The sequence below is a fragment of the Cetorhinus maximus genome, chromosome 13 (assembly GCF_964194155.1).
Source record: "Cetorhinus maximus chromosome 13, sCetMax3.hap1.1, whole genome shotgun sequence".
Lineage (NCBI taxonomy): Eukaryota > Metazoa > Chordata > Chondrichthyes > Lamniformes > Cetorhinidae > Cetorhinus > Cetorhinus maximus.
This window is the reverse complement of record NC_135891.1, coordinates 85,784,100-85,809,970: the sequence shown is the minus strand read 5'-3', so window position 1 is coordinate 85,809,970 and position 25,871 is coordinate 85,784,100. Positions and strand designations below refer to the sequence as shown.

Below are 25,871 nucleotides of genomic sequence, written 5' to 3'. Positions count from 1 at the left end.
ATTCAGTGAAATGAGAAACATGTTGTAAAAGAAAAAACAAACTGATTTTGTTAACTCTGCTGCAGGTACACACACAAAGAGCTGATGTTGCAGCCCTGGTGTGGAGATACTGCTAGTGCCTGTCATCACATTATGGGCTACAGGTGATTGTAGAATCTGTACATACCAGTTAGCTGAAAAATCTCACCTGCTGAAGACAATGAAAATTGGATAATTGCCAGAGACACAATCCTGGGGCATGAAGGATCCATGACAAAACACATTGCCAAGAATCTTCAAAAGCTAATTGGATTTTCCACCAAGAAATTAGCAACTTGCATCATGAAAATAAGATTTACATCAACTCTTTATCTTTTAAGACCATGTTATTAAGACCATGCAGGGTATTTATGTGTAATTTGTGTGACTGATGGTTGGAACTTACAGGTGGCAGATAATTTTAGATAAAAAATGAACCAAGATAATGCTTCAGGCCCTGTGAACTAATTGGTGGAATTTAGGAGGCAATTAGTTTATTTTGCATCTTCTAAGGGTATATAAACCCCAGTTCAAACTCCAGTACAACACAATCTGGTCCCAAATGGTTTGTGTCATTTAAATAACAGAGGTGTCCTTGTGAGGTGAGTAAAATATACTCTCTATTCTATGTTCTGTAATTGAATGGCCTGATGCTAAAGTATAAGTAATACACTGAAAAATACACTGCATGATTCAACAGTGTAATACAGCAAAGAACATCAGTTTCATTGGTAGAATTGTCTGGACCACACTATTGTAATTAAATGTTATGTAGGAAAAAAAATTAGATTGAAATCTGTTTGAGCAGAGAAATTGATATTCTGTAAATAGAATAGCACTTCCATAGAAAAGCAGATAGTGGAACGTCACACAATCAACAGTATTTTCTAAATGGTGAGACATTATCCGGACAAATGCAGTTGGAATCACAGATTCCTGCCATCAATGTATTACTGACTGGGAACATTGAGTAAGTCAAATCTGAGGCTAAAGGCAGCTCGGTCTCTCCCCAAATTTATCTTCAGGTCCCACACCAGTCAGTGAACTTTACAATCTCTGCAACTATGTTTTCAAGGTAAGTAAAAATTGTTGGGCATGTGGGAATTGACCATTTTCATGTGCATAATTAGCAGTGGCATTGTAAATTTCACAAACTGATTCTCCCCTCATCTGAATGAATTGGTGATACATATTCTTTCTACAGTTGTCGTTTGAAACAATTGAAGACTAAATCCTACACCTTTGTCCCACTCTGTTATTATTCCGCCAAAAAATGCTGAGATCATACAAAGAATATTGGTTTATTTACAGGGCATCGAAATAACAAGGGTAGGATTGTGAGATTATGCTCTTGCATTACCTCTCCCCGTTCTTCTGATTTTATTGCCCATAGCTTCTCACAAAGAAAACCAACCTTGTTACTGGTTTGACGTGTTCAACATTTCATCATGGTATTTTTCCTGGTTGTAACGTACATCCTGACTGTTATCTCCATGGCCTCGACAAACCCAATCATTGACGAGGAATGGGAAAGCTGGAAGCAGGAGTATGGGAAGAGCTACCCTAGTCTGGTAAGAAACCTAAGCTAATTCTCTAATAGAGCACTGAGGGACTCCAACATTGTTTTGAGGAGATCAATTTGAACTGTGGAAGTCACCCCACACTCCGCACCTGTTAAGGTTGTTCAGTAAGAGCCATGATCGAAAAACACAATGTCCTTCCATGGTGATTTAGATATTAAACACCAATCAATACAATGCCAGTTATTGACAATTTCTTTGTGTCAAATTTGTAAAACACAAATAATGGATTTTTTCTCAATTCCCCTCAATCAAATATTGCAAAGACCAAAGCCATCATCATCAGTCCTGAGGTTATCCAAATCGCTACTGCCTGTATCCTAACTTGCACCAAGTTCCGTTCACCCATAACCCCTGTGATCGCTGATCTACTTTGGTTCCTGGTTAAGCAATGTCTTAATTTTAAAATTCTCATCTTTGATTTCAAATCCCTCCATAGCCTGGTCCCTTTTTATCTCTGTAATCTCCTCCAGCCCCACAACCCTCCGAGATATCTGCTGCATCAAATTCTGGATTGTTGCACATCCCCAATTTTAATTGATCCACCCTTGATGGCCATGCCTAGGTCCCAAGCTCTCAAATTTCCTGCCTAAACCTCTCTAAGATGCTCATTAAAACCTACCTTTTTAACCCAGCTTTTGACCATCGGCCTTAATATCACCTAATGTTACTCACTGTCAAATTTTGCTTTAACTCTTCTGTATATGAATACAAGTTGTTGTTGTTGGAAGCAGCCAATCATGACATGACAAATTAGGACGCTTTCACCGTTCTCAAGAACCTAAATTTGGACTGGACCCTGCAGCTTGAGGAAAATGGGACTGTATATCTGCAAACGTGAGCCAGGGGAGGGGGAGGAATGGGGATTCTGGGACCTCCCTCACCTATACTGCTGAAATTGTCAGGATCGGAGGGAGATCCATTAATTATTATGTGAATGGTAGGTTCCCACACCACTAGGGGTACATTTATGGTGCCTGTTCAACCAAATCTTGCCTGGCATCATGACTTGATTTAGGCGACTGTCTATTCCATATGTCATGTATTTTGTGTGAAAGAAATTTGCTGTCATGTAAAGCCTTGCTTCAGATTTGAGAAGTTGTCATTTTTCCCCTGGCTTCTTTGCTCACACTTTCAATCCCAAGATTATTCATACCTTATTGAAATGAGCCATGGCTATTGTCTTTTACCCCATGTGTTTTACCTAATTATTTCCAAACGATCTCCTGAAACTTCTTTGGTTTATCCATTCCTTTCTTTGCTCCTGACAATTCTGATGCTGGCTCTGACCTAGAGATTGTATCTTTGGGTCTTCTCGCCTCCAAATTTAATGTTGATGATCTTGACAATGCATGCACTTCTGTCACTCTACCTTGTTCTACCACTGTAGCTAACATCAAGTGGTGCCGCCAACTACTTGAACATTCAACTGCCTTCACCCATGGAAGGAACCTGCTGTCTCCAACTTCAGTATCTTCTTTCTACTTGAAGGCAAGCAATAACATTGGGCATTGGATTCTATTGGTATTGTACTATAATGACCCAATCTCTTTGTGTAGGAGGAAGATCAGGCCAGGAGGGAAATTTGGCTGGACAACCTGGAGAAGATTGAAGCTCACAATGCTCAGTATCGCCAAGGAAATTCTATGTATCAAATGGCCATGAATGGCTTTGGAGACTTGGTGAGTCATGCAAATAATGTCAGATTTGCTAGTTTGATACTGGGCATGATGGAGAGTAACTTTATCCCAGTTACGCCAACCTGCCTTGCTGGAAAAGAATATATCAGCTGGAATTATTTTTATGTCCATTGGTTCAGTTGTCATCTTCAACTATATAACTTACTTCATGTGAACAAAACATTTCCATGAACAATGAATCGCTCAACATCACTACACCCTGCAATGGTTCAATAAGGGGGCAGACCTAGGTAATGAATGTGGCCTTGCCGCAAATGGTCACATCCTGAGAACAAATATTAAAGAAGGAACTTGGAAATCTGGAAAAAATCAGTAAAGTCTTTGTAGACCATCTGGCTGCTTTGAAAACCTAATTTCTTTCAATCACCCACTCCCTCAATCATCTACCTAATTCTCTCTTAAACCTTTCTGCATTATTTGCCTCCACTGACTTGGTGGGCAATCTACTGCATACATTTCCATTACACCCCACCCCACCACCGCCCCCACAACCCCCACCACCCAACACCGTGTAAAATAGTTAAATCTAAACTGTCTCTCCATCTTTTCTCCTAGTTTGAGCCCAGTCTCTTGGTTCTGCGACCTGTGACAATCTCATATGTATTTTTGGATTGAATTTATCTTTTTCTTTAGTATTTTAAATATTGAATAATATCACCCTGAGGCTTCTCTCCTCCAGAATAAAGAATCCTGGGCTCCTTAACCACTTCTTCTCACTTCAATGTCTGAACCTACCCGTCAGCTTGTTTTCCCTTTTCTGCATTGTTTGCAATGCTTTGTTATTCTTGCTGCAAGACTGCACCCAGAATTATACACATCATAACAGCTCCATTTACAACCACTTTTCACTTTAGCCAATTACTAACCCACCTCAGATGCTTGGCTCATATTTGATGCCTCCTTGACTTGTGGGCTAGTTTTCTGTGCGGCCCGCTGTCACAAACCTTGTTTAAAAACAAAATAAATCACTTCCACTTCCTTCAAATCTCCCAGAATCTTGATAGTCAAGAGCTTTCTGCCATAGTGCCCCATTGACTCCACAGAGCTTCCATTTTATATGCACCTACGCTAGAAAGTTCGATCTCTGTTATCATCAATCATGTCTGCAAATGATAAACATAATGGGACAATGTGGAGCTACAACTGTGCAAACAAATAGGTTTTGGTTTTGCATTTTTTATAGAAATAGTCTTGTTGCAATATGCCTTTAAGGGATTCAAGCATGACCCACTTCCCTCTAGCGTTGTCATGCTGCAATCAATTTCATTTTTGCTTTTCAACAGAACACACAGCAGCCAGCTCTGCTGCTGGTGTCTTCAAGCTTTCTACCTCTGTATAAATGTCCCCATGTGCCTAGTCTAAATAAAGGAAGCCACAGCTTGTTTACCAAATCCCTTATGAGTGATTGGCGCTTTAATATCATTATAACAACACAACAAGTCTCATAGTAAGCATTCTGCAACTATTTCTTCCAGACGCCAATGGAGTTTGATCATTTGTTCACTGATGCAAGGATTTCCGAAATGGCAAATTATACAGATGATGTGTTGTCAGATTTTGGTGGAAAGGGAAGAAGTCACCAGAGTTTGGAGGAACTGGAAGAAATGGAGGACGTTGCTCATTTTCCCAAAGAGGTGGACTGGCGTCGAATGGGCTATGTTAGTAAAGTAAAGAACCAGGTACCTACTACTTCTCACCATTTCTGTTCAATGCAGGTCAGTTGCTATTTTTTTGAGTTTGCTAGGGCTGTATTCTTGTTTAATATTTTGACTCCAGGGATTATTATTTTCAAGCTTTTATCATTTTCAACCACCTTGTGTTTTGAGAAATTGGAACTGTGGCAAATAGCAGGGGGTCAATTCATGGATGCTGTTCCTCTAAGAGCCAGTAGGTAGCGATACTAAGAACTGCAGCAGGCAACTGGGGTCTAAGTATCTGATTCAGATAGGTAACAGAGAAACATTTTTTCATGAGGAGAATTTTATCCCCATTGTGGGGGGGGGCAGGGCGTGGGTCTGGTTGGGTGGGAGCAGGCGCGTGCGAGCGCTCTGCCGATCGCCTGGGTGCTGACATTTTGAGTGGGCAGTCCAATTAAGGCCTGCCCAGCATGATGCACACCAGGAAGTGCTGAGTGCTCCCTGTGCGGACAGGGGGAGTAGGCTGAGCTGGGGCCTGTGTTCTTTTGCGCATGAGCGTGACAGTGTGCAGAAATCTCCCCAAGGCACAGAGCTGCCTCAGGGAGATTAGTTTGATTTTTAAAAATTTTAACAAAGAAAAAAAAAATTTTAAGACATGTCCCCTCACGTGACAATGTCACATGAGCTGGGACATGTCAATGAACTTTAGTAAAAACTTCATTTAATATTTAAACCCCTCATGAAACTTCATCCCACCCGTGGATGAGGTTTCATGATAAATGCAAAGGCTGCCTGGGCTCTTCACCTTCCCGCCAATCTTAAGGCTGGACGGGCAGCTCAATTAATTACTTTAATTAGTTTTTAAATAGAGCATCAGAATGACGCGTGGTGACGCCGAGAAATTCTCCCCCTGGATGTTAATAAAGATACATACACATTAAGGGTCTTCAGAAATTCCAAGTGCCAATGTTCTGCTCTAACACTTCACGTGCTTGGCATATTTTCAAAGGTTTGTATGTGAAAATAAAATAATCAAAGCTGATTTACAAGAGGACTTTTAATACTTTCATGTTATGAAATCACATGGTTCAAAAAAACAATGATAAGGAGTCAATGTGTTCTTATATGAAGTATGTGCAACCACAAGATTCTGTGCATTGAATTTTACCAGGTTTGGGATGTGGGGGAGCGTATTGCTTGCATCCTGGGAGAAAAATTGGCTGGAAACCAACATTCGTTAAATAAGGCCTGTGATAATAGGCTGTGGGTGGCCTTAAGAAGCAGAGAATGGAATGTCCGTCCCCCAGTGGAAGAAGTCCCAACCTGAAGAGCCAATTAGATCGGCTGGCAGCTCTTGCAGTCCCAGCAGTGCCAAGCGAGAGAAGTGGGTGCTGCTGGGACTGGAAGTGTCATGGACTGCGGATAAGATGAGTCCGGGGTTTCTTTGTCGGGAAGGGATTGGATGCACTAGGGAGGGAGCGTGGGGGGGTTGAAGGGCGGGTTTTGGATGCCAAGGTGGCGGGGGCGGGTGTTGCTCTGATACATACATGGAACCCCTTGAAGATGGACCCCCACCCATCATAACCCTCCTTTCAACATCATTGGTTAAAAAAAAGCCTCCTCACTATTGCCTAACTTCCAATGCTCAGGGTATTATGGTAATGGAGGTGGATTGAGGCCTTAATTACCACTTAATTGGGCAGTTAAAAACCTCAATAGGCCTAAGGGCAGGTGGCCTAGTGGGTGCCTGTCTTATGGGGAATGGGTTGGGTATAGGCCGTGGGCTAGCCACTCATCATATTTTATGTGCCCTCGCAACTGAAAATATGCCATGTTTGAAGGGGGGGGTGTGCAGTTGCGGGGGGAGAGGAAGGCGCTGTAAATCCAACCCGGTAACACTCTGCTCTCTACGTTTCCTTACTTGTGGCAATTTCTCCAGAGGGCAAGGTTACCATGGGAATGAAATCTTCGATCCAGCAAGAATTGGGACTTTGGGTTGGGAGGCCAATTGAAATTCAAGCCTTGGAGTCCCTTAAGCATGATGTGACTTGCCCGATTTCACCACATTATTGGGGTTGAGAAAGTACAGAGGTGGCATGGATGAAAGCCTTGTAATCATCTATACTCCTTGGCCACTTGTGCTTTCTCCTCTTCACTTGCACACTGCAATTCACCTGGTTCTTGCTTCTCAAGCTATGCTGCTGTCCTCAAATTATGGTGAGAGTGGCTGGACTGTTGTGTTCTACCACTTGGGCAGGATATGGACCATGAGTTGAGGTTTGGATACCCCATAGTGAATTGATATTCAGGTAAGGGCAATAGTCTAGAGCTGAATATTTTGCAGAACAGATTGCATGTCCATTCTCTGCCCCTGGAGTGTATATCAGCAAAAAAGGCAAAGATATAGTCAACCATCTGAACTCTTTATTAGTTTTCATTCAAAATAGTGCAGATCATGAAGAAAAGATTTTAAAATTTTAGCATTTGCCAACTTATCTGTTTTCTCTTCAGGGCTACTGTTTATCCTGCTATGCGTTTACTGCAGTCGGAGCTGTGGAAGGTCAGTTGGCCAGGAAAACAAACCAACTTGTGGACCTGAGTGTACAAAACATCATTGACTGTTCTGATGGATATAAGAATTATGGGTGCAACGGAGGCTTGCCATACCGTGCCTTGGAATACGTGCGAGACCATGGCATTCAATCTGATCATTCATACCCCTACCAAGCAAAGGTACACTTGCTGCACACTGTACACTGACTGTCTTCATTTCCCACAGTTAAACAGGGCTGTCATAAAGGCTGTTCTGAAAGATATTCTGGTTTAAGGTACAGTTTCATTTAGCTTTTACGAAATGTGTTTACAGAAGTTGCCTAGATCCGAGTATCCTCATGCAAAGTGGCAAGCAAGTGACATTTTGAATATCAGCAGCAAGGGTGTCTTTCAGTCTTAAAGTGAATTGATGGAGTAATTAGTCCATTGTCCTTCCTAACAGAACTTGTCTCTCCCCAGTAATCATTTCTCAATTATAGTACCTTTCAATGATGCTCACTCCTTGATGAATCAAATGGCTGTGAAACATTAAGTAGGAAGAGTTAAACTTGTGAAAAAAAGGCATTCATCAAGTTGGAATCCTTGAATATGAGTGGCCTCCAAGTTATGGCAGGTATCACAATTTGGGCTGAATTTTCTCCCCGTTGGTGGGTGGGCGCATGTGTGCGAGCTTCTGACCGGTGCCCCCGATGGGAGGTGTGGCGCCATTTTGCGTCGGCGAGCCTTTGCGCACCCTGTGTTGGTGGGGTGTAATGCCCAAAACCGAGAGTGCGCTCTTTCACGCATGCGAAGGAAAGAGCGCACTCATCTCCCTGTGGCTAGGTGCAGCCTCAGGGCGATCGGCTCTACATGTAAAAAAGCTCAAAATGGAAAAATAAAATTTCCCTTACATGTCCCCTCATATGACAATGTCACATGAGTTGGGACATGTTCATAATTTCCAACAGAACTTTGTTAAAATTTTTAAAACCCTACATGAAACCTCATCCCGCCTGTGAAGATGCAGAAAGGCAAAGGGGCTTAGAGAGAGAGAGAGAGAGAGGGAGAGGTTCAGAGTGAAAGGGCTGGGTCCAGATGGGCCTGACACTGATCGGTGAGTGAAAGGGACAGGGGAATGCACAGGATCCAAGTGATGGAAGATTTGTTTATGAATTTTTGGCTGAGAGGCTGTGGAGAGTTTGGAATGAGTAAGGCTTTGATGGGGGTGAGGTACTTGACGTTGATGTGTTGAAGGAATAAGAGATAGGGGAGGAGAACAAGGCTGGACTGTGGTATTTGAGTGGGATTTTGCCTGTGATACAATGTTGAAGTTTATGGAAATTATTATCAGCCAATTTGCTAAACAGACTCTTATATTTTTAATTACAGAGGAACAATAAGTGCTTATTTAGTAGCTCTAAGAGTGTCACCAAAGTTAAAGGATTCAGAAGGATTAAGAACTATACTGAGAAAAAATTAGCTGCATTAGTGGCAAATGTTGGACCAATTTCAGTACTTATTCGTTCATCACATCATTCCTTCAGATATTACACATCAGGTAAAGAAAATTCTAAACTTTTATTCATTCACCATGGTTCAGATTCTACCTCACAATCTCCCTTTGCAAGACATCCATGCAAGAGGACCAATGGGGTAACACTCCATCTTCAGGGGTATTCAAAACATCTTCACTTTGCTACTTCTCTCTTTTGAAATTCCCTCTTTCACCAGGCCAGTCATCTTCCCTAACTGCTTCCCGTTTGGGTGACCCTGGGACAAGTTGCTTGGTGAAAGATGGCATACGAATACAAAATCTTGTTGTCTGACCTTTCCAATCTTTTATAATGTTATTTCAGATACGAGTTTGGAGTTACTTTCATGTATAGTACTATCTTCCATTTTACAGGTATCTTTGACGATGTTGACTGCAACAGTAAGAATATTGATCATTCAGTGCTCCTGATAGGCTATGTGGATGAACATCCAAAAGGCTATTGGATCATTAAAAACAGGTAAGTAATATCTACAAATTAAGAACATCAGGCATAATGGAAATCTTTTGCATCCTAGAGATTATATAGAGGGATGCTGGCTAAGAAGGCCTGGAAATCAATTATCTGATGATGAGGAAGGATTAAGGAACAGAGGCTTGAGTTTGGCCCTCCTAACAGGATCATGAAGGCGAGGCCAATTACGAACCAATGCAATAAAAGATATTAATGAACACAATACAATCTTTACAACGTGATTCATTTATCTCGCATTGCACCTTGTGTGATAAATATAATGAGAATAATTAACCTTGCCCCATTGCCGTGTAAGCTCTCTGCCTACATAGCAGTCTCTCAACTAACTGGCACTTACCATTAGAGTACTCTCACAGACTGTATGTGTTTATTTATTCACCTAGAGCCTCTCAGCCTCACTTTTGTTGAGTAGTAAGTGAAATCTCTGTCTCTCTGGCTGCCTCAAATTGATTTAGCCAGGAACAGATGAGAGGCAAAAACTGATCTTTGATTCTTCCCTCGGCTCTATGTACTGAGGATAGTCCTGACCAGCTGCTAATCACTGTTTCCACCTTGAGTGTACACCCCAGCCCACTTCCCAGGATGTGAAAGCTCACTGTATTGTTAGTTTAGCTATGTCCTCTGCTATGCAATTTGAATGACAACTATCCTTCCATTATGGCTGCAAGATGGCTGCACTCAATAATCCCTCATTGTCTCAAAACTAATCTGATCTGTAAGATTATACAAAAATGTTGGCTCTTCTATTTGGTATTTCATCTAATTATCCTAATAATTTTTCTAGATGGATTGTATAAATTCAGAAGCAAACTCTATGTAAAGTGAACCTGATTTCATGTTGATAACATAATCTGAAACGAAATGCATTCAAGGCAAATGAAAAAGTTGCAAATATTACAGAAGCAAGCTTGCAAGGATCCTTTATTCATTTTGTATGTAATGAGTTTAGTTTTAGATATTAACAAATCGTCTTGCTTTTCTAGCTGGGGAACATCATGGGGTGAGAGTGGCTACATGCGCTTAGTGATGGGCAAGGACATGTGTGGAATTACCTATTGTGCTTCATACCCTATAATCTGAAGAATTTCGACTTCAACAAGAATGTGGAAGAAGTTATTTTAGATGTCGTAATGTATTTAGCAACCATTTGATATTGTAATTGAGCTTCCAGTTTCTTGATTAAATCTGTATTAAAGACTCTATCAATTCTAGATGCAACATGGAACATCCTCACCTTGTCTTCAAGTGCATTTTTGAAAATGTTACAATGTGAACTGAATTTTGTTGCTGTGGTCTTGGATTGTTTGGATGGTGCTTCTTCTAATCAATAAAAGAAATTTTCAAATAATTTGACTGTCATTGTCTCTTCCTAGTGAGGGAATGCAATAGCTGCTTGAATAAGATAATTGTAAAGAGTACAGTGTGTGATCATGTGAGTGGAAGGATACTAGCAGGCTCAAGTGACGAAAACTATCTCGATGGGCTAAATGGCTTATTTTTAGGCTGGAACATTTTATAATTCTGCAACAACATTCAGAACCATAGAAGTCACTTTGCTCCAGCATACCCTTAGAAAGTAATTAACAGGATGAGAACAATGTTGGTAAGATCATGCTATTGCCAATCCTTAGTTGTGATGAGAGGCTAGTGATGGGTCTTTTTGAGGGGTTGTCCTCCCATGATGATTTTCAGGGTAATCTCCAGCCTTTTGAGCCAGCAATGATGAAGTCATAGTTCCGCCAGGGTCACTCAGCTCCTGACCTCATTACAGCCTTGGTCCAAAACATGGACAAAAGAGATGAGCTCAAGAGGTGAGGTGAAAGTGACTGCCCTTGACATCAAGGCTGCATTTAACCAAGTGTCACATCAAGGAGCCCTAGCAAAACTGGAGTCAATGGAAGATCTCCACTGGTTAGAGTCATACCTAGCACAAAGGAAGATGGCTGTGGTTGTTGGAGGTCATTTATCTCAGTCGCAGGACACCACTGCAGGAATTCCTCGGGGTAGTGTCCTAGGCCCAACCATTTTCAGCTGCTTCATGAATGGCCTACCCTCCATCATAAGGTCAATAATGGGGATGTTTATTGATGATTTCGCCCTATTTCAGCACCACTCATGACCCCTCAGATACTGAAGCATCTGGTGCCCATATGCAGCAAAACCCAGACAGCATTCAGGGTTGGGTGATTAGTGGCAAGTAATATTTTTGCCACACAAGTGCTGGGCAATGACCATCTGCAACAAGAGAGGATACAACCTTCTCCTCTTGACATTCAATGACATTGCAATCACTAAAACCCCAATATCAGCATTCTGGTGGACCAGCCATTTAAACATTATGGCTACAAGAGCAGTTCAGAGGCTGGGAACTCTGTGGAGAGTAACTTACCTCCTGACTCCCCAAAGCCTGTTCACCTACAAGGCCCAAGTCAGGAGTGTGATGGAATACTTTCCACTTGCCTGGATGAGTGCAGCTCTATCAACGCCGAAGACACTTGACAGCATCCAGGACAAAGCAGCCCCCACTTGATTAGCATCACATCCACAAAACTTCACTCCCTCCACCACCGACGCACAGTGGTGGCAATGTGTACCATCTACAAGATGCATTGCAGGAACTCACCCAAGCTCCTTCGACAGCACCTTCCAAATTCGTGACCTCTACCACCTAGAAGGACAAGGGCAGTAGATCATGGCAACACAACCACCTGTAAGTTTCCTTCAAAGCCACACATCATCCTGACTTGGAACTATATCAGCGTTCCTTCACTGTTACTGTGTCAAAATCCTGTAACTCCCTTCCTAACGGCACTGTGGATGTACTTAAACCACATGGACTGCAGCGGTTCAAGAAGCCAGCTCACCACCACCTTCTTAAGGGCCACTAGGGATGGGCAATAAAAATGCTTGTCTAGCCAGTGACACCCACGTCCCGTGAAAGAATGAAAAAAATGATAGCACATTAAGAATATGTTTTAAGGCTAGTTTAAATTTGCTGCAGAAATGAGGTGACAATTCTTGAATCATACCGCACAATCCAGAAACCAATCAGAGACTGCCAATCAAGTGGCTCAGAAGAATTAAGCACGACAGCAGTTGCAATGCAGCCAAAGTATAAAATCAGGCTGAAAACCCTTATCGTGGTGGTGTCATCGGGAGTAAAACAATCAACAGAATTCATGCTGGAAGTGGATCAGTCTTAGTCAGATTGGATCCAATTAGCCTGTAGTCAATCTAGTCTGACTAACCAGGGGAGGACCATTTTAAAACACTCTGCTTTGTTTTCAAGTTTAAGTTTTGGTCGATAGAGACATTGGATTGGAACATTCTCTCGAACATTACATATATTGCCAGGCCAGGATGGTGAATGGAGGTGGTGGTGTGCTCATGGTGTTCCTGCTCTGGTCCTTCTTGTTGGAAGAGTGTGTGAGGCTAAAAGGTGCTATTGAAGGCAGTGGGGTGAGTTGCTGCAGTGCATCTCAAAGTTAGTTGCTGCCACAATACGCTGATGGTTATTTAAGCCACAGGAGTGTTGTTTAAATGACTGATCTGTTGTGGATGGTGTCAAGCCTTTTGAGTGTGGTTGTGGCTTCATGCATCACAGTGAATGAAGAATGTTCCATATTACTCATGAGGAGAATCTTGTACGTGGTAGAGATGGTTTGACAGTTTAAGATTTAAGCCGCTTAAACTAGGCTACAAAGTTATACTCAATGTACATTTGCGAAAAAGAGCACATTTCAGTTCAACAATTTTACTAATTATTTACTGAATCAATATAATGTTGTAAGCACTCACGTTAAATGTCTGATAAAAGATAGATTCATGCTTCATACAAAGATGAAGAGATTTGCAACTTTATCATGTCTTCATTTCAATTGCTTTGTATACTTTATATACTGCAGCATCTCACCAAAGCTCCATCGAAAGCACCTTCCAAATCAGCAACCTCTATCACCTAGAAGGTCATGGGCAGCAGATGGCACCCCTGGTAACACCAACAATAGCTTGTATTATAACACCTTTAATGTAGTAGTTGTGAGTTGCCAGTTGCTCCAAAGGAACAAAATGAAATAAAATTTGACACCGAGCCAGGGAAGCCAAGGGCAGGTGACTAAAAGTTTAGTCAAGGTGCATCTTAAAGGAGGAATTAGGAGTCTGCTGGGGCATGTCCACATGGATAATGCACTCATAAGGAACCTGAATCCATAACAACTAGTGACTTTAAATGCAGCAGTGTGATGAAAATGTGCAGCGATATTGCTATCCTGTGACTATTCTATGAGATACAAAATACGATTGAGGACTACTGCATATGTTGTCCCTTTGGTTAATCTGTAGTCAGCATGCTAATTGATAGTGCAAATTCCCCATGTCAGCAAGGTAGAACAATTGAGGATTATGTTGGTTTCGATCCTCAATGGACAATGTTGTGTCTAAGATGCAGTCAAACTCTGTTGTCTCTGTAGGTGACAACAGTTGTTTTTGCCAGCAGGACTCTGCACTATTCCCGTCTGGATCCAATGGGTGGGTCACCCAGCTGTAGCTGGAATTTGGGGCAGAACTGAATCTATGGTTATTGGTTTGAAATCGCTTGCTAGTGGGTGGTGGGGCTTGGGGGTGGGGTTGGTGGAGGGGCGGGAATCAGTCTCCAAAATCCCCTGTCTCCATCAAGCACTGTGTCAGTGGAGTTCCCAGGCTTCCTGTGGGAAATGTCTTCCTTTATTCCCACTTGGGTGTCATCAGACCTTGCAGCACGTGACGGCTCGAATGAACCCTGCATTCGCACCTCTGAGTTTGAAAGTTGTGGGTTCCATCCTACACCAGAAACTGGTAAACAATGTGTAAGCTGACATTTCAGTGTAGTACTGAGGGAGAACTGCACTGCCAGAGGTGCACTCTTTCAGGTGAGACATTAAACAAAGGGCTGTCTGTCGTCTCAGGATGTAAAAAGATTGCATGGATCAGACAACGGAAGAGTTTTCCCATAGCACTGTCAGGAAGAGTTCCCTCCTGTATCCTGTGCATGACAGTTGTGCTTGACATATTGTGTAATGGTCAAATGATGGGTTATTTGGTAATGTAATCGATGATGACAATGAAATCAGTACCATGAGCATGACAGAGATCGGATGCTATTTTGGACCAAGAATGCGTAGGAACTTAATGCGGAATCAGCGATTCTTTGTGCTGACTTGGCATTTTCTCTTGACATTTCATGCACTCTTGGAAATGACCTCAATGTTTTGTTCATACCCTGCCAATAAACTGTCTCTTGCAGGTCGGCTTGTCTGATTTGTGCCCACTTGTGAGTGATGACATTGTTGAAGAATATCAATTTGCAAATATTCTGATATGATGACCGGCATGCCTTTAAAATTGACTCTCCGGGAGATGTCTAGCTCATCCTGGTAAGGCCAAAATGGCCTCACGTGTTCATGAACATACTAAATCCAATCAGCACATCCTTTAGGTTTTCTACAGTTTCAGTACTGTAGAATATTTTGCTGTTTCTTCTTGTAGCTGCTGGCATTTGCATTGCGCAAAACGCACCAGATCAGTTGACAGACTTGCATTCTCCTACATGTGTAATGTTGTAGCTCTTTTGAAACTGCCAATTTTGTGGAAAAACATTCTGGATGTTTTGATGTTAGGAGAGATATTGAGGTGATAGCAGTAGTTTTTGAAATTGATCGGCCTTTTGAGGTCTGGCTGATTCCGTGGATTGTCATTAGTGCAAGGCCATGGCATGCGGTTAGACCTTCACTCGCTGGGCCTTTTGTTTCTACGTTGAAGAACATCTTTGACACTCAGGAGAATTGATTGTACTTGCACTCCAAGATTGTGGATCCTGCACATGGACTAAGTGAACCGTTATACGCTGAAAGTTGTGAGGTATTAGGTTTTGCCATGGCCTGCCATGTCTGACGATATCTTTCATTTAGAATTTTCAGAAGGAGTATGTTGGCATTTTCCCTGTGTCAATCTTAGCCAATAATCAGCAGTTGATAACTTTCTTAGGACAGATAATTTTAATCTTGGCAAATACTTCAGATAGTGAGATGGCATCTATGTATTCCATGAAATTGGCAGTGTGAAACATGTGTTTTCTGCTCTTTGCCTCATCGTGCACATCATTGTCATGTTTTGGTTTGTTAGTCACCTCATGTACATCTTTCTGACGGGATAATGGATGGTCATGCTTATTGATTGAAGGTAGCCATTGTGTATGGTCTGTTTGGATCAGTACATGGCCGTTTGTAGCTGCATCAGCATTTGCCTAGTGCACTGCTACTGCCAATGGTCCATTCTGCCACATCTTTGCAGAATTGCTGGAAAGCTGGGAAGTTCGTTGGTGCATGCAGAAAGCCACGCCTTCTATATGTTATGCTAGGTTTGGGTGTTCTAGTGAGTGCTTCAACAATTGAGGTTGTACTGAGTACCTGTAATCTTCATCGACCTGCGAGGATCACCTTGTATTTCCGTCTATCCTTGAGTAGTTCTTCAATGCTATACGTTTTGGGCTTGTCTGTAACGCTTCCAAGGGAGTGGGTGGGATCACCAACTCAACAATTTTGTCTCCATTTGAAATATCACAGTCCTGACCCTTTTCTCTTATCTGCTGACTAAGTGATCTATGGGTTCTGCAGGCTGTTGTTGAAATGACATGAACTCTAGTTGATGAATATTGAAGTTTAACTTGATTTTGAACCAGTCTTCCAATGTAATCCATGTCTTTTGGGGATCCTTTAGCTCTTCTTCCGTTATTAGTGACATGTTCAGTCTGTGTGGACCTTCATTCCCAATTGCCAGACAAACTTTTATAGCTTGCTTGCCTGAATCAGACTCGCCTGATCGTGTTAGGCTGGTCAGGGTGGATAATGTGGTCCACCACGGTGCCAAGGCGAGCAGACATGGCCCTGGCGAAGATTTCATAATCCGTGCTGAGGAGGGAGACCGGGTGCCAGTTTTTAAGGAGGCGTAAATTCACCTTAGGCAGTAGGGCGATGACTGCCCTGCGCCATGAGAGGGGCATTTCCCCGGCTGCGATACTCTTCCCCGGGACCTCCGTGTAGTCGCTCCCCAGGACGTCCCTGATTGCCCTGAAGAACTCCTCGGTCAGCCCTTTCAGCCCCGAGGACTAGACTCTAGAGAGGCTGCTGAGGGCGCTGAGGGGTCAGCCCCCGCAGACTCATGGGGAGACAATCGTTCCGGCATCTTCCGGGCCAACCTGCGGCAGGTCCTCCCACAGAACTCTGCGAGCATTCTCGCTGGACGGATCCGGAGAAAACAAGGCAGTGTAAAAGGCTCGGGCATGAGCCCTGATACTCTCCGGGTCCCAGAGAAGAGAACAGTCGTCGGCCAGCAGCATAAGGAGCTGCTGACGGACCACGTGCCATTTTCAAGCGAGTAGAAGATGGGGAGATGCGGTCCATGTCCTTGAGGAACTGAATCCGTGACCTCACATATGTACCACAGGACCAGATGAATTGTAGTCCGCGTATTGCGCACTAATTCTCTTCGTATGCCTGTCCCATGGCCGGGTCTGCATTGGGCTGACCGAGTCATGCCTCCAGGTCAAGCACCTCCTTCTCCAATTCCTCGACCCTGGATTTCTGCCTTTGTCGATCCCCTTGCGTACACTCCTGACAGAAGACATGGACATGAGCCTTGCTCACGTCCCACCATAGCCTCAAAGAGGGGAAGCCTCCCCGCTTCCTTCTCCAGCCAGCCCAGAAATGACAGAATGATTCCAGGAACTGCTCGTCCTCCAGCAGCAGGTTGTTAAAGTGCCAGTACGTGGACCCCGTCCGAGTGCAGAATGGAGCGAGTTCTGCCCACACCAGGCGGCGGTCTGAGCAAGGCACCTGTTACACGGAGATCGACAGGACGCAGGACACGAAGGCCATGGAAATGTAAAGTTGGTCGATTCTGGACGCTCCGACCCCAGGGGACACAAAAGTGAACACCTTGGAGTCAGGATGGAGATGTCGCTGGACGTCAACCAAGTCGAAGGAACGGACCAGGTCCCTCAACTTACTCACACCTAATGCTGGGCACTGAGACAGTTCCTGAGTGTTTCAATCACCCCCAAGGACGATGCACTCACTCATGTCAATGGAGTTGAGATGAGTGGGCACTTCTTCAAAGAATGTCGCTTGCTGCTGCGAGCCCAGGGGAGCGTACACATTCACAAAGTGAAGCGCCATGTCCCCCCCCAGGCGCACAGTAAGGTGCAGCAATCGGCCTGGCACTGGCTCCTTGACTCCCAAGATCTCCAGCTGAAAATGTGGGGCAAGCAAGATAGCCACCCCGCCAGAATTGGAGGCTAGATGACTCATGTAGACCTCCCCCTCACCACTTCAGAAGCCACTTAGCTTTGTCTCCCAGAACGGTAATGCTTTCCTGCAGGAAGCACACCGCATACTCCCGTCCCCGAGGACTGAGAAGTTCTGGAACCTGCGCTGTGCTTCTCTGCTGCCGCTGATGTTGAAGCTGGCTATGGTTGCCTTCATGTCAGAAGCCTGCCACCCTCGCCTCAATGCTGGAGGGAGGGGAGTCCTGAGTATCCTTTCACACCCTCAGAAACCCAACGAGGAAGTCATCCAGCCAGTGCTTCACATTCCTGTCCAAGTCCGGCACCCTCTCTGCCTTGCAGACAGCCCAGATCAGCAGCACCAGCTCCGACCTGAGCTCAAGGCCAACTGGACTCTATTGCGGCGACCACAGTTTAAATTCTTTTTGATGAGATGTGGGCATCGCTGGTGAGGCCAGCAGTTGTTGCCCATCTGTCAGTATCCTTGAACTGAATGGCTTGTTAGGGAATTATAGAGGACACTTAAGTGTCAACCACATTATTGTGGATCTGGAGTGACATATAAGCCAGGCCAGGTGAGGACAGCAAATCCCCTTCCCGAAGGGACATCAGTGAAGCGGATGGATTTTGACAATTTTTTCATAGTTGCCATTTTAACTTGTTAAATGAAAATTCCACCGGCCACAGTGGGATTTGAAATGTTGCTCCTGGAGCATTAGCCTGCACCACTGGATATGTAATCCAGTGACATTGCCACTACCCTGTCTCCCCTGCTATTGGATATCAGAGTCACCACAGGACCTAGGGATATTTTTAAGAATTTAACTAAGTGTGAAGGACTAAGAACTCACACTGTAAATTTTTATAAAATATATATAGATATCCTCATGGCAATTTCCAAAATGTTAAAAGATGAACAAAGGTCCTTAAAATGGCTGAAACTGTGTCTGTTTGTGACCCCAGAACAAAAGAAGCCACTTTGCAGTTTGGGAAATCTCACACCTCATTATCTCTGAGGAGCTACTAACCATCACCCGGGGACTGCACAGCCCAACTTCAAAAGGAGCTACATCGAAGGCCCTTTGTATTTGATAACCCAGGCTGGCCAGCAGTGATGGAACGTTTACTAATACAATGGCCTGTCAAACACTGCTTCTAAACTATAATGGCTAAGAAATTATCAGTCTGGACACCAAGCCAAATTCCAAACACTGGATAAACCTCCTTTGTTGAAGACATTGTGGAAAGGTAAAGACACATGACCTAGGCCTCTGGCTTGTTGTACAAATAATATTGCCTTGCTGGGCTGAATAGCTCATTCTGCTGTTTACTGTCCAACTGGCAGCCTCTCAGAAAGGACCTCTGCCCAGGTTGAACACCTGGCTCCATCGATACTGCTTCTGTAGGAAATTATGTACTATTGCCGACAAGACTGATTAATTAGGTTTTGATTCTGGACTCTGGAACACATGTGAAACAATATTCCTTTTCTTTGTGGTCTCTGCACTGTAAATCTTTCTTTTTGCTATCCCTCTCATTACTGTCTGAATGTGGAGGCAATGTGAGAATCCTCCATTTGCATTTTGTGTGTGCAACTAAAGTAACCCCTTTGAGTTCATCCTGTCTTGAGTTTGCTGTGGAGTTATTAATAGAAAATTGGATCGCACGAAAACTGAGGGGTTGGAAAATATGCCGCTGCTTGTAAAGAGGGAAACAAATCAAAAACATCTTTCTGTTTATGGGTGGGTGGTGGGAGGAGAAGTCAGTGCTGTTTAAATTATCTCCCCACTCCTGTCTGTAACAGAAGTTATGTATAAAGTACTTCATTGGATATAAAGCAATTTTAGACATCCTGCGATGGGGAATTGCACAATAGAAATGCAAGTTCTTTCATTCAAAGTAGTGAAGACAATGAGGAAATTTGGAACCAATAAGCAGGTTTATGAAGTTCTCCTGCGAGACAAGAGTACAGTTGGAGATAAGACATCTACAGCCCCATTTTTCTGGTGATGATATGATTGGAGTGCCTCTGGACTGAATTTTTTTCCCTGCTAGACCCTGGAAAAGAAGTGAGAGGGTGGACGATAAAAATAGCACCTAGGCAGGTTGGAAGGCCTTCCCACTTTGTTGAGGTGTAGCTGCAGCTGCAGGCTGCTGTGTAAAAGGGCCCCTCCCCTTCCAACATTGCTGACTTGGCCACTAAGGCCATTTTTTTTTTCAATTGTTAAAAAGTAAGAGGGCAGTTCCATTTTGAAGCACCCTCTCCCTCTCTTATCTTGAATGGCATTCTGCACCTGCTTCCAAGGTCCAAGTTCTCTGATTGGCCCTCTTGCTTCAAGAGCCCGCTGGCTCTCCTTAATTCATTGTCATAGAGTCATAGAGTCATAGAAGTATACAGCACAGAAAATGGCCCTTCGGCCCCTTGTGTCTGCACCAGTCAAACAAGTACCTTACTATTCTAATCCCAATTTCCAGGACTAGGCTCATAGACTATGCCATGGCATCGCAAGTGCACATCCAAATACTTCTTAAATATTATGGGGGTCTCTGCCTCTACAACCCTTTCAGGCAATGAGTTCCAGATTCCCGCCACCCTCTCGGTGAAAAAACTCTTCCTCACATCCCCTCTAAACCTCCTGCTGCTTACCTTAAATCTATGCCCCCCTGGTTATCGATCCCTCCATCAAGGGGAAAAGTTCCTTCCTGTCTACTCTATGTATGCCCCTAATAATTTTATACACCTCAGTCATGTCCCCCTCAATCTCATCTGCTCCAAGCAAAATAACCCAGTCTATCCAATCTCTCCCCATAATTAAAACTCTCCAGCCCAGGCAACATCCTGGTAAACCTCCTCTGCACTGTCTCTAGTGCAATCACATCCTTCCTATAATGATTCTCATGACAATACAAATGGGACTGGTGAAGATTTTATTCAGTGAAATGAGAAACATGTTGTAAATGAAAAAACAAACTGATTTTGTCAACTCTGCTGCTGGTACACACACAAAGAGCTGATGTTGCAGCCCTGGTGTGGAGATACTGCTAGTGCCTGTCATCACATTATGGGCTACAGGTGATTGTAGAATCTGTACATACCTGTTTGCTGAAAATTCTCACCTGCTGAAGACAGTGAAAATTGGATAATTGCTATAGACACAATCCTGAGGCTTGAAGGCTCCATGACAAAACACATTGCCAAGAATCTTCAACAGCAAATTGGATTTTCCACCAAGAAATTAGCAACTTGCATCATGAACATAAGATTTACATCAACTCTTTATCTTTTAAGACTATGTTATTAGGACCATGCAGGGTATTTATATATAATTTGTGTGACTGATGGTTGGAACTTACAGGTGGCAGAATATTTTAGATAAAAAACGAACCAAGATAATGCTTCAGGCCCCGTGAACTAATTGGTGGAATTTAGGAGGCAATTAGTTTATTTTGCATATTCTAAGGGTATATCAACCCTAATTCAAACTCCAGTACAACACAATCTGGTCCCAAATGGTTTGTGTCCTTTAAAAAACAGAGGTGTCCTTGTGAGGTGAGTAAAATATACTCTCTATTCTATGTTCTGTAATTGAATGGCCTGATGCTAATGTATAAGTAATACACTGAAAAATACACTGCATGATTTAACAGTGTAACACAGCAAAGAACATCAGTTTCATTGGTAGAATTGTCTGGACCACACTATTGTAATTAAATGTTATGTAGGAAAAGAAATTAGATTGAAATCTGTTTGAGCAGAGGAATTAATATACTGTAAATAGATTAGCACTTCCATAGAAAAGCAGGTAGTGGAATGTCACACAATCAACAGTATTTTCTAAATGGCGAGACATTATCCGGACAAATTCAGTGGGAATCACAGATTCCTGACATCAATGTATTACTGACTGGGAACATTGAGTTAAGTCAAATCTGAGGCTAAAGGCAGCTCGGTCTTTCCCCAAATTTATCTTCAGGTCCCACACCAGTCAGTGAACTTTACAATCTCTGCAACTATGTTTTCAAGGTAAGTAAAAATTGTTGGGCATGTGGGAATTGACCATTTTCATGTGCATAATGAGCAGAGACATTGTATATTTCACAAACTGATTCTCCCCTCATCTGAATGAATTGGTGATACATATTCTTTCTACAGTTGTCGTTTGAAACAATTGAAGACTAAATCCTACACCTTTGTCCCACTCTGTTATTATTCCGCCAAAAAATGCTGAGATCATACAAAGAATATTGGTTTATTTACAGGGCATCGAAATAACAAGGGTAGGATTGTGAGATTATGCTCTTGCATTACCTCTCCCCGTTCTTCTGATTTTATTGCCCATAGCTTCTCACAAAGAAAACCAACCTTGTTACAGGTTTGACGTGTTCAACATTTCACCATGGTATTTTTCCTCATTGTAACGTACATCCTGACTGTTATCTCCATGGCCTCGACAAACCCAATCATTGACGAGGAATGGGAAAGCTGGAAGCAGGAGTACAGGAAGAGCTACCCTAATCTGGTAAGAAACCTAAGCTAATTTTCTAATAGAGCACTGAGGGACTACTACATTGTTTTGAGAAGGTCATTTGAAATGTGGAAGTCACCCCACACCCCGCACCTGTTAATGTTGTTCAGTAATAGCCATAATCGAAAAACACAATGTCCTTCCATGGTGATTTAGATATTAAACACCAATCAATACCATGGCAGTTATTGACCATTTCTTTGTGTGAAATTTGTAAAACACAAATAATGGATTTTTTCTCAATTCCCCTCAATTAAATATTGCGAAGACCAAAGCCATCATCTTCAGTCTCACAGCTAAAAGCTCTGTTCTCTAGCTACCAACTCATCCCCACTCACCCCACTAGCAGCTGTCTGAGGCTGAACCAGACTGTTTGTATCCTTGTTGAAATATTTAACCCCTAACTAATCTTCTGACCATATATCTCTGCCATTACTAAGACAGCCTATTTCCACCTCCTTTACATCGACTGACTCTGCCACTCTCTCACTTCATCTGCTGCTGAAACCCTCATTCGTACCTTTGTTACCTCAAGACTTCACTATTCAAATACACTCCTGTCCGGCCACGTTATATCCTTTGTAAACCGAAGGTTATCCAAATCGCTACTGCCTGTATCCTAACTTGCACCAAGTTCCGTTCACCCATAACCCCTGTGATCGCTGATCTACTTTGGTTCCTGGTTAAGCAATGTCTCAATTTTAAAATTCTCACCTTTGATTTCAAATCCCTCTATAGCCTGGTCCCTCCCGATCTCTGTAATCTCCTCCAGCCCCACAACCCTCCGAGATATCTGATGCATCAAATTCTGGATTGTTGCACATCCCCAATTTTAATTGATCCACCCTTGATGATGGCCGTGCCTAGGTCCCAAGCTCTCAAGTTCCCTGCCTAAACCTCTCTGTCTCTCTACCTCTCTTTTCACCTTTAAGATGCTCATTAAACCTACCTTTTTGACCCAGCTTTTGACCATCGGCCTTAATATCACCTAATGTTACTCACTGTCAAATTTTGCTTTAACTCTTCTGTATATGAATACAAGTTGTTGTTGTTGGAAGCAGCCAATCATGACATGACAAATTAGGATGCTTTCACAGTTCTCAAGAACCTAAATTTGGACTGGACCCTCCAGCTTGAGGAAAATGGGTCTGTATATCGGCAAACGTGAGCCTGGGGAGGGGCACGAATGAGGATTCTGGGAGCTCCCTCACTTATACTGCTGAAATTGTCAGGATCGGAGGGAGCTCCATTAATTATTATGTGAATGGCAGGTTCCCACACCACTAGGGGTACATTTATGGTGCCTGTTCATTCAAATCTTGCCTGGCATCATGAATTGATTTAGCCAAGTGTCTATTCCATATGTCATGTATTTTGTGAGAAAGAAATTTGCTGTCATGTAAAGCCTTGCTTCAGATTTGAGAAGTTGTCATTTTCCCCTGGCTTCTTTGCTCAAAGTTTAAATCCCAAGGTTATTCATACCTTATTGAAATGAGCCATGACGATTGTCTTTTACCCCATGTGTTTTACCTAATTATTTCCAAACGATCTCCTGAAACTTCTTTGATTTCTCCATTCCTTTCTTTGCTCCTCACAGTTCTAATGCTAGCTCTGACCTAGAGATTGTATCTTTGGGTCTTCTCGCCTCCAAATTAAATGTTGATGATCTTGACAATGCATGCACTTCTGTCACTCTACCTTGTTCTACCACTGTAGCTAACATCAAGTGGTGCCGCCAACTACTTGAGCATTCAACTGCCTTCACCCATGGAAGGAACCTGCTGTCTCCAACTTCAGTATCTTCTTTCTACTTGAAGGCAAGCAATAACATTGGGCATTGGATTCTATTGGTATTGAACTATAATGACCCAATCTCTTTGTGTTGGAGGAAGATCAGGCCAGGAGGGAAATTTGGCTGGACAACCTGGAGAAGATTGAAGCTCACAATGCTCAGTATCGCCAAGGAAATTCTATGTATCAAATGGCCATGAATGGCTTTGGAGACTTGGTGAGTCATGCAAATAATGTCAGATTTGCTAGTTTGATACTGGGCATGATGGAGAGTAACTTTATCCCAGTTAAGCCAACCTGCCTTGCTGGAAAAGAATATATCAGCTGGAATTATTTCTATGTCCATTGGTTCAGTTGTCATCTTCAACTATATAACTAACTTCATGTGAACAAAACATTGCCATGAACAATGAATCGCTCAATATCACTACACCCTGCAATGGTTCAATAAGGGGGCTGACCTAGGTAATGAATGTGGCCTTGCCGCAAATGGTCACGTCCTGAGAACAAATATCAAAGAAGGAACTTGGAAATCTGGAAAAAATCAGTAAAGTCTTTGTAGACCATCTGGCTGATTTGCAAACCTAATTTCTCTCAATCACCCACACCCACAATCATCTACCTAAATCTCTCTTAAACTTTTCTGCATTATTTGCCTCCACTGACTTGGTGGGCAATCTACTGCATATATTTCCGTCACACCCCACCCCACCACCGCCCCCACAACCCCCACCACCCAACACCGTGTAAAATAGTTAAATCTAAACTGTCTCTCCATCTTTTCTCCTAGTTTGAGCCCAGTCTCTTGGTTCTGCGATCTGTGACAATCTCCTATGTATTTTTGGATTGAATTTATCTTTTTCTTTAGTATTTTAAATATTGAATAATATCACCCTGAGGCTTCTCTCCTCCAGAATAAAGAATCCTGTGCTCTTTAACAAATTCTTCTCGCTTCAATGTCTGAACCTACCCGTCAGCTTGTTTTCCCTTTTCTGCATTGTTTGCAATGCTTTGTTATTCTTGCTGCAAGACTGCACCCAGAATCATTCACATCAAAACAGCTCCATTTACAACCACTTTTCACTTTAGCCAATTACTAACCCACCTCAGACGCTTGGCTCATATTTGATGCCTCTTTGACTTGTGGGCTAGTTTTCTGTGCGACCCGCTATCACAAACCTTGTTTATAATCAAAATAAATCACTTCCACTTCCTTCAAATCTCCCAGAATCTTGATAGTCAAGAGCTTTCTGCCATACTGCCCCATTGACTCTACAGAGCTTCCATTTTAGATGCACCTAGGCTAGAAAGTTCCACCTCTGTTATCATCAATCATGGCTGCAAATGATAAACAGAATGGGACAATGTGGAGCTACAACTGTGCAAACAAATAGGTTTTGGCTTTGCATTTTTTATAGAAATAGTCTTGTTGTAATATGCCTTTAAGGGATTCAAGCATGACCCACTTCCCTCTAGCATTGTCATGCTGCAATCAATTTCACTTTTGCTTTTCAACAGAACACACAGCAGCCAGTTCTGCTGCTGGTGTCTTCAAGCTTTCTACCTCTGTATAAATGTCCCCATGTGTCTAGTCTAAATAAAGGAAGCCACAGCTTGTTTACCAAATCCCTTATGAGTGATTGGCGCTTTAATATCATTATAACAACACAACAAGTCTCATAGTAAGCATTCTGCAACTATTTCTTCCAGACGCCAATGGAGTTTGATCATTTGTTCACTGAT

General features: G+C 42.8%; 1 protein-coding gene across 1 annotated transcript; it reads left to right on the top strand.

Moving 5' to 3' along the window:
• Positions 1-1,466: 1,466 nt before the first annotated feature.
• LOC144688305 (procathepsin L-like) lies at positions 1,467-17,414 on the top strand. The gene is made up of 7 exons (XM_078554736.1): positions 1,467-1,589; positions 3,158-3,280; positions 4,774-4,977; positions 7,447-7,668; positions 8,857-9,025; positions 9,374-9,479; positions 17,273-17,414. The coding sequence occupies exons 1-7, from the start codon at positions 1,467-1,469 to the stop codon at positions 17,412-17,414; spliced, it is 1,089 nt and encodes a 362-aa protein (XP_078410862.1).
• Positions 17,415-25,871: the final 8,457 nt, after the last annotated feature.